This window comes from Brachyhypopomus gauderio, unplaced genomic scaffold (assembly GCF_052324685.1).
Source record: "Brachyhypopomus gauderio isolate BG-103 unplaced genomic scaffold, BGAUD_0.2 sc142, whole genome shotgun sequence".
NCBI classification, from domain to species: Eukaryota; Metazoa; Chordata; class Actinopteri; order Gymnotiformes; family Hypopomidae; genus Brachyhypopomus; species Brachyhypopomus gauderio.
In genome coordinates, this window is record NW_027506963.1 from 174,039 (window position 1) to 183,559 (window position 9,521).

General features: G+C 42.2%; 1 protein-coding gene across 1 annotated transcript; it reads left to right on the plus strand.

The window, feature by feature from the left end:
* The first annotated feature begins 276 nt into the window (after positions 1-276).
* On the plus strand, positions 277-6,384 carry LOC143500363 (cyclin-dependent kinase 5 activator 1-like). The gene is made up of 4 exons (XM_076994477.1): positions 277-307; positions 360-436; positions 2,035-2,511; positions 6,349-6,384. Exons 1-4 carry the CDS (start codon positions 277-279, stop codon positions 6,382-6,384), a joined length of 621 nt encoding a protein of 206 aa, XP_076850592.1.
* The last annotated feature ends 3,137 nt before the right edge of the window (positions 6,385-9,521 follow it).

Here is a 9,521-nt window from a genome sequence, read left to right on the forward strand (position 1 = left end):
TTCTTAAGAGTCCTAGAATTCTTGATGGTCAGTAATGGTAGTCCAGGGCTGTGGTGATACAGCCATAGCAGGGGGTAATTTGGGGTGGTAAGAGGGGCCAGGGCAGTGGGTTGATCCTTCATCCATTTCATCTTCCCCCTGCTGTTACCTCATTATTTATTATTATTTATTAGCTATTATTGGAACTAATAAGAAGCCAGCAACCTGTGATCTTAGTGGATGTGGGGGTTCGTAATTGGAAATAAGTTCTTGGATGTAATCAGGAGCAATGGGGTCATGGCGAGGGTCCTGCCTCAAGAGCACGGTGGTAAATATAGGTGTGTTGCATATCTTTAAAAATCTCTTGATTGTTTTTACAGGGCATGCCTGCCTGCTTGAGGCCATTCCTGCCCCCAACGGTAGAATAGCACTCCACAAGTCTTGCCTACCATTTCTTGTGCGACATGTTCATGGCATTTCATATGGCACCCAAAGGGGGGTCAATAATGATTTGTGATTAATTTTGTAGAAGCATCACCTGTAGAACTGTTACTTTTAGACGCATGCTTCATCTGTGCAAGATGCAACCCTAACAAATCATACTAACAAAAAAACTGGTCATACCTGAGCATGTTTTGGGCAAGTATTTACACCACATGGGTTAAGAACTCTTCTGGTGTTTCATTTTTAAGATTAAGGTCACTCATGGTGTTCTTTTTAGGTGACCTGGATGTGTTAGTGGGCGAATGCACCTCTCTCCTCATATAAAAACATTGTTTTTCATGTTAACATGTCTTATTCTTTGCCTCTGCCTGCAGATAAACCTATTCCTGATGTCTCATGGATCCCTCATGCCTGTGCTATTTTCTAGCTCCACCCTTTTAGCTGTGCTGCCATAGCTAGATTTGCTGGAGCCTTGCACACTATAGTCCATTAATTTATACTTCTCTGTACTAAGACATGTCTAATGATCTTGTCTCTCCTCTTGATGAGGTAAACCTACTCCTGACATCATGCTGCTACTGAGTCTCAACCTGTTCCAGCTGTTATGGTCCCCCTGCTTCACCCCAACTCCACTGCGCTGGACAGATGTTCCTGTGCCAGATGTTTTTCAGACATACGTACACCCAGCAAATCCTTAATCAGAACACACTGACATGTTGTTCATTCCTTTATCTGTGTGTCTGCACCTCACTTAGAATCTCTCTCCCTGGACTTTTCCATCCCCCTACATCCAGTCTACTGTACCTCCTCTCCTGATAAGGAGAACACCAATCACACATATGGTTTATTATTCTTACCAAATTGTCTTAAGACACATCTATTTTGTTCTGTATTCAACTACACATATTATCATTAAACTTTAGAACTCTTTCCTGATACTTGTGTGTTGTGAATCTGTTCTCCTGGTTCCTGAAGTGTTCACTTAGGGTGACCGGATCAGAGATGGTGAAAAAGAGGACACCTCAGCGTGGGCATATAGTTGATATTTATATGAAAATGCTTTACTGGCCCTTAACAAACACTGCAGGAAAAAAACACTGCCCTTAAAGGCTATTTGAACTCTTTTACATTTAAAATGTGCAAAACACAATTATACATTTCCATGACATTCTGTGCTGTGATAAATCATGTGTGGCTCTTTCTCATCAAGTCAAAGTGTTTGTGTTCTTCTTTTCAATGTTTGTCCTTACAAAATAAAAATGGTAGCCTAAAAAATAAATACAAAATTTAAAAATATTCTTTGTATTGGCACAAAATTAGTCATTTAAAAAATTGTACACTAAGCCTATGGCTGATACTTTTCAGTCCACCTCATATTGGGCGTATTTTTCAGCAGACTGAATCTTTCCCAACAGTTGACGATTACTCATCATACTTCAGTTTTACTATTAGCTTACTATTACATCATACTTCAGTGACATGAGATAAGCATGTTAGGTCTCATTGGTGACCCACATGAGGTGAGGTGATGGGGTGAGGTAACCATCACCCTTCCTCTTCGTCATCGGGCCAAGGTCTCCTTGTTCTCCAGATGTACCATTCTGACGCAAGATCAGTGCAGACAAGCCTAGTAGTTTTCTTGTGAAGTCCTCCACCAGCGAGCTGCTCACCTGCCTGGGTGAGTTCCTGTGCCGACGTTCCTGTCTGCTGAAGGACCTCTCTGCCCATGAGCCCTTGCAGTGTGTTCGCAGTGTGGACCGCTCCTTGACACTGACAGGATGGCAACAGCAAGGCTTCTTCACTCCAGGCACCGTGGTCTTCCTCTACATGCTGTGTCGTGACATCGTTTCAGCTGAGGTGGCCACCAAGGAGGAGCTGCAGGCCGTGCTGCTCACCGGTTTGTACGTGTCTTTCTCCTTTGACTGTCATGAGATCAGCTACCCAGACAAACCTTTCCTGCTGGAAGAAAATAGAGGGGCCTTTTGGACCCGAGCCCTGGAAATCGTGAACCGGATGAGTGGCAAGATGCTGCATATTAATAACAACCTGCAGTATTTTGGACAGATCTTCAATGACCTCAAGAACAGGGTAGATAATTAAAGCAATAAATAATAAAGTGTTTTTGTTACATTTATTCTTAGTAAAAAATAAACAACAACAAAAAACAGTACCACATCTTAGTCAAGGGATCCATTTGAGAGACCAAGCTCCCAATCAGTGTGGCCAAGGGACTCTGTAAACATTGTTCTGCAGCAACGAATAGAGCTGGAACCACTGCTGTGTGTCTCATTATCCCATGAGCAAAGCACACGTGGATCATCATCACTTTTATTTATAAAATGCCTGCCCCTAATTATGCTCTGGGTATTCCCAGGTCTTAACATTATTTAATGCCCGTGTACTGCTGCAAAGTTTAGAATATACACTTATAACTCTTGAACTCTGGGCAACTTAGGTAATTAAATCAGTTTTTAATGAATGATAATAAGGAAAGAAGGTAATGTTAATGTCTACCTTCTGCACCTCCAGTCCTGCGTGCCTTGTGCACAGCAAACAAGCTGTACTGCCTCTGCTTGCTTCAGGGATGTTGTGAGGGAAGCGGCCGGCATGCACCCTTCTGGCCACTAGAGGGCCTCATCCCCTGAATACTAGTGGTCTCCATGGATCCATGGATGAAGACATATCCAAAGCAAATGCTTTAGCAGAGCCCTTCAAACAGTCCATATCATTACCAGGTATAGTGTGGCCTAAAATGTACATGCAATTACAATTATTCATTTATTATCAAAAACATTTTGTTTATTTGTCATTTGCACAGCAGGTACAGGACATTAGTGCACTGAAAGACTTGTGGCGAGGCACAGGGAAAACTCTCCACATAAAGATTGCACAAACACACACACAGAATAAATTAAGTGCTCATTTTGGAAATATTATAAACAACATATAAATATACACAAGACTAAGACAGACAGTTAGGGAGGGACTATGTACAAAAGCTCTCCACTGTAGTCAATGTGAGTGTGATGAGAGAGAAGAAATTGTAAGTACAGCTAGGGTGACCAAACGTCCGTATTTACCGGGACATGTCCGTATTTCTCGTCCGGCTTCCCGGGTTTTTTTTTTAAGTGAGGAAATGTCCTGGTTTTTAAATGACCTTCATCGGGCCATTAATTCTACAGGCACTAGGACCCTGTGCACGGCGCTGCATGACACGCAATCCCTGAGCCTCATCAGTTGAGCCTCTTCGTACTCAACTGGCAGACAGCGGTCCGGATCCGGGAGAGACGGGAGAATTAATTTTAAAGAGTAGTGTTACGTTCACCCCCCCCCCCCCCCCCCCCCCCCCCCCCCCCCCCACGCTCAACAACTTTCGTTGGAACTCCCATGGTTTGGAGGGAGCCAACAAACCACAGCACTCACTGCTACTTCTGTGCAATTGATGTGACTGGGATCAACAGAAAGTTCCGGAGCAGCCTCAAGTATCCTGATCTTCAATCCACACGTCGTCCTGTAGCTCATTGTGATGAAATTCAAGTACCTGTCTTTGGAGAACTTCCTGATATTAGTGACAAAGATTCCTCCAGTGTTGTTTTTGCTACTGAACCTCATTTGAACTTGTCTTTAGGAATTTCAATTAAAATGTTTGATCAGCCTGTCATTAGATTTTCCACTTGTATTTTGAGTATGATTCCAAATCCAGACCTCCATGGGATAATAATTTTGATTTTGAATCTGGAACTCACTACCATCTGCGCACCATCTTGCATTTTCTTTATAAAAACTTTCTCTGTCTTGTTTGGAATATTTTATTTAATTTAGTGTTATCTTTAATGTTTATTTCCTCTGTCTAATTTCACGATTGTATTTTATTGTACGGTGTACTTGGGTGCTAGAAAGGCGCTATTAAATAAAATGCATCATTATTATTATTATTATTATTATTATTTACATTGATCATTTTTATGTTATTTTATTCTCCACACGTGTGTGTGTGATAGAAAAAACTGACGCATCAGTTGTACACAGAAACAGCTGATGGGTCAGCAGAGGAATGACAGATAACGTAGTGCTTTCCGTCTCTGCACATTGCTCTGATGCAGGTTACAATAAACCATACCTGTCAAGTTTTGTATTAAAAAATACGGTACATTTCCCGTATATGACGTCATCATCTAATTTGCATAATCAGTTATTTGCATATAGCTGCAATTGAGGCTGTAGGAGAGACGAAAACATCTTTGGAGTGGCAAAAACTGAAGAAAAAACACCCCAAATATGTTTTGAACTACAAATGAATTAAAAAATAAAAAATTTTTAGTGGTATTTCTAGCTACAAATGGGGACATCTCCTGGGCATATTTCTGTGCCTTTAGCCCGCGTTTGTGCTTGGCAGATTGTTCATGCTGACGGACATCGTTCCTTCCCCCATGAGAGACACTAAAATCACAGCTACAAATCTTACCGAATGAGTAGCTATGCCCCTTCATGCTCCTCTTTAGGAAAGTAAATTCCCTGTCCCATTCGTCAAAATACTTACACGTATGCTTAGCTTTTTTGGCAGGACTGCCTTCTCTCGTTAAATCCGTCTCTGATTTGTTGTTCCAGGTTTGCTCCCACTGTCGACACTAAACCCGCGAGTTTTCAATTTTTATTTTTTTTAAGCATTCATGTGCCGCTCCAAACAGAATTCTTTCACTAACCTTGCGAGAACTGCCACCTGCAGTAGTCTGGGAGCCAGTTCTCACAAGGCTAGTGACAGAATTCTGTTTGGAGCGGCACATGAATGCTTTAAAAAAAATAAAAATGAAAAATGAAAATACGGGACAAATACGGGAAAATAAAAATACGGGATTACGCCGGGACAGAATGGTAAAATACGGGACTGTCCCGGCCAAAACGGGACACTTGACAGGTATGCAATAAACACACATACAAAAGTACATGATTACATACTGAATCGCACTATTCAAAGTCCTTCTGCTAATCAGAATGACATGTACATAAATCTTTACTAACCACCCCAAAGTACTTTATTTTCTGTGTGTGTGTGCGCATGAGAGCATGCGCGCGCACGCGCATGTGTGTGTGTGTGTGATAGAAAGAGAATTCAAAAGGGACAGAGAAAGAGTTTTAATGTTTGTGTGAGAGTAAGTGTATGTGTGACGCAGGATGTCGATGTGACAAAGATACAGAGTTACAGTTACAGAGATAGTGAAAGATTTTGAGAGAAATATATAATAGAAAATGCTATACTGTGCGTGAGAGAAAAAGACAGATATAGACTGTAAATATGTGTGTGTATGTGTGTGTGTGTGTGTGTGTGTGTGTGTGTGTGTGTGTGTGTGTGTGTGTGTGTGTGTGTGTGTGTGTGTGTCTGCATAGACATGTGTGTGCATAAAAAGCTAGTACGTCAGTAACTCACTTTAGTTTCTCCAGTTTACAATATGGATCCTCCAATAGAGCAAAGAACTGCTTTACTCCCGAGTCTCCTGGTTTATTGTAATCCAGATTAAGCCCTCTAAGGTGTGACGAGGGACTTGACCTTAGAGCTGAAGTTAGAGCAGCACGGCCTTCCTCTGGAATACGTCAGCTACTTAGACTGCAGAGAGAAGGAGATAAACTCCTCACACTTACAGCTCAACACACAAACACATATGCATGAATGCACACAAAATATCTCACCAACAGATACATGCTTACTTGACATGCTTACCACTATTAACTCCATGCCCACAACACATGGAATATGTGGAGAATATTTTACATATATGGAATATTCTGGGAGAAAGATGCAGTTATATGTGTATGTGTGTAAAGAGAGAGAGAGGGAGAGAGAGATTGAGCAAGTAAGAGAGAGAGAGCACTGTGTGTTTGATAAATATGGTGATAATGAGTGTTATAGAAAGATCAAAAGTGTGAGAGAACAACAAAGAGATGGAGAAAAGACTGTGGCACTAATAATGAGTGTGTGTGTGTGTGTGCGTGTGTGTGTGTGTGTGTGTGTGTGTGTGTGTGTGTGTGTGTGTGTGTGTGTGTGTGTCAGTATCTCACTCTAGTTTCTCCAGTTTACATAATGGATCTTCCAGTAGAGCAGACAGCTGCATAACTCCTGAGTCTCCTGGTTTGTTGTGGTTCAGATTCATCTCTCTCAGGTATGATGAGGGATTTGACCTCAGAGCTGAAGCTAGAGCAGCACAACCTTCCTGTGTAATACTGCAGTTATACAATCTGAAAGAAAGAAGACTCACACTTACAGCTCAACACACAAAACACACACACACACACACACACACACACACACACACACACACACACACTCACACACACACACACACACCTATGCATGCATGCACACAAAATGTCTCTCCGACACACACACAAACTTACTTGGAATAAAGCTCCAACACTATTAACTCAACTCCCACAACAAATGTTATTTATATAGAGAGATTCTGTTTATATAAAGAGAGCTTCTGTGTGATACAGTAATAATGATACAGTAATACTGTAATGATACAGTAATAATGTACTAATACAGTAATGTGTGTCTGTGTATCTGGCTAATAAAGTAATAATGTGTGTGTCTGTGCATCTGATTAATACAGTATTAATTTGTGTATGTATGTATGTGTGTGTGTGTGTGTGTGTGTGTGTGTGTGTGTGTGTGTGTGTGTGTGTGTGTGTGTGTGTGACTGTGTGTGTGTGACTAATACAGTAAAAATGTGAGAGATCAAAAGGGCTGGAGAAAAACTGATGTTATGGAAGAGTTTTCCAGATTCAGTTTCCAATTTCCAATCTTTAATCTGAGGCTTAGGAATCACATATTTAATCAATCCTTCAGTTAATTTACTGCAAATGAAGGTGTACAACGTGGCCATCCATTCGTATAGTCTTCTGGTAATCTGAGATGTTGATGCTGTTATACGGCCACGTCACGTGTTCAGTGTAGATTGTGATGAAGATTTGAGTTGAATGCAGAAGCTCAGTGAGCCCTCATGACTGTTGTCACCTCCAGGTCTCTCCTTTTAGTTGTGCTGCAATAGATACGCCTGCCAGAGCCACATGCTAATCACTGGCACTGGTACAACCTGCTGGGCCAGACAATGGAGGATGAATTTTTGAGTCTTGTTCTTCTCATGGTTTCTTCTTAATCCCCACCTAAGTTGATTTTCCTTGACACTGTCACCCCTAGCTTGATCATCAGGGATCTGATTTGTAAATGTGCTTTGTGACAACATGTGTTGATGAATCGGATGTGGGCTATGGCCGATGCCCTGACAAAAGCTCGCCCTCATGACATGCAGCATCTGTTCCTGAAACCGTAGCAGAACGTTGAACCTTAAGAGGGGACCGGCTTTGTCTTTGTATTTGATGAATGAATAAAAGTGTTGTGATCTTATTGCATTTTAATCACAAAAGAGGGGATTGAAGGAATATTTTATCTTCCTCTGTCTGCTGTAACTCTGAACATTATGTCCCCTAATGCTCTCTTGGCGCATTTCCACTAGGGCCTGCTTGGCGCGGTACGGTTCGATTCGCGACGGTTTGTGAGTGTTTGCATTAGTACCAGGTACCAGTTTGCCGGTACCTTCAGGCACTTTTTTTGTACCTACTCGCTCGAGGTTCTAACCGTTCCAAAGCGGTACAGTTCTGTGACGTGGAGGAACAGCATGACACTGATTGGCCAGGGAGTGTCGTCACAGGTTGCGTCACAGGAGAGCGACTCCTCCGCTATCGACTCCTCAGCCATTTTTAAAACCCAAAAGCGATTACCGGGCGGTGAAGGACCATAACGGACGCAGCGGAGCAAACCGCAAAGACTGGAAATGGTTCCAGCAAATGGATGCCATATACGGTCACCGGCCAGCCAGTAACGGAAGAGAAAACGTGCTGGACACGGCAATGTCGGTGCTGGAGGCCACGGAGAATGGTGAGTGTATTGTGATTTCACAGTTTTACTAGGCTCGTAAAAGATGTAATATGAACGTAATATGAACGCATCTATTGTAAACGCAGGAATTTAGAGCTGTGTTTGTAGTTAATGTTACCACCACAGTCACTACTGTACAATAGCTAGCTCTTAGCCACAGCGTGGAGCCTTGCTAGTTGCTAGTTAGCTGTAGCCATAAACAAAGCATGAGCAGCGATGACGTGCTACACATTTTGTGCAGTTACGATATATTGTTGTTGCTTTCACGGGAATGCTTGTGTTTAATATTTGTTTCTTTTTTACGTTCAAGATTCCCCTTCCACTGACGAGGCGAGCGCCTCTTTGGAACCTCCCGCCTCCCCCGCATCATCCGTGTCATACACGGAACCAGCGGTCTCTACACCGGCTGGATCTCAAACGCCTGTCCGGCGGCCCAATACAGGTGAGGAACACAAAAAACATGTGAAGCACCGGAGTAGCATGAGTACCGAGTGCATTTCAGTTTTACTAATCAACTCCCATTACCCTCTTTTTTGTCAAGGCAAGCGAAAAAGGACCCAGACGGACTTGGATATCGGCGCACATCTTCTGGAGATGCAGGCACAGGATGTGCGGATGCACGAGCATTGATTGTCGAGCCGTGATTGTAGCGAGGCCCGGGAACAAGAAGCCGAGCTGAGGAGAGCGGAGTTGGCAGAAAATGTTTCCTTCAACTGGGCTTTCCTCGGGGTGCTTGGCGAACTTGTGAACACCATGCGAGACAGACGCCAGTAAAAGCACACAAAATGTTGCTTGTAGTACAATAAATATTTATTTCATATAAAGCTATACGTTATTTTTTGGTAATTTGCTTTTTGCACTTTTTTAACTATAACTATATTATTTACATATTTTGTACTTTAAATATCTATATTTCATAATAAATTTTGATTTCATTTGATTGTATGACTGATGCTTTTTATGCAGGGTGTGTTCAGCCTGTTTGAGTAATACCAAATTATTACCAATAATTAGAGTAACCACATACAATAATGAAGATAAAGATAAATAAGATACAATAATGGTATGTGTTAAGGGGCATCGACCGGTGACCGGTCGCATACAAATGATGTCACGACACTACAACCCGCGCGCCAACAGCGACTCCACCCACATTGTGGTGGTC

Bases quoted from the DNA above. Each gene is read 5' to 3' on its own strand.
- LOC143500363 (XM_076994477.1), top strand. From the start codon at position 277: ATGGCGAGGGTCCTGCCTCAAGAGCACGGTG. The intron at 437-2,034 runs GTGCGACATGTT...TTCTGACGCAAG, and splicing joins AGTCTTGCCTACCATTTCTT to ATCAGTGCAGACAAGCCTAG. The intron at 2,512-6,348 runs GTAGATAATTAA...AAAGTGTGAGAG, and splicing joins TCAATGACCTCAAGAACAGG to AACAACAAAGAGATGGAGAA.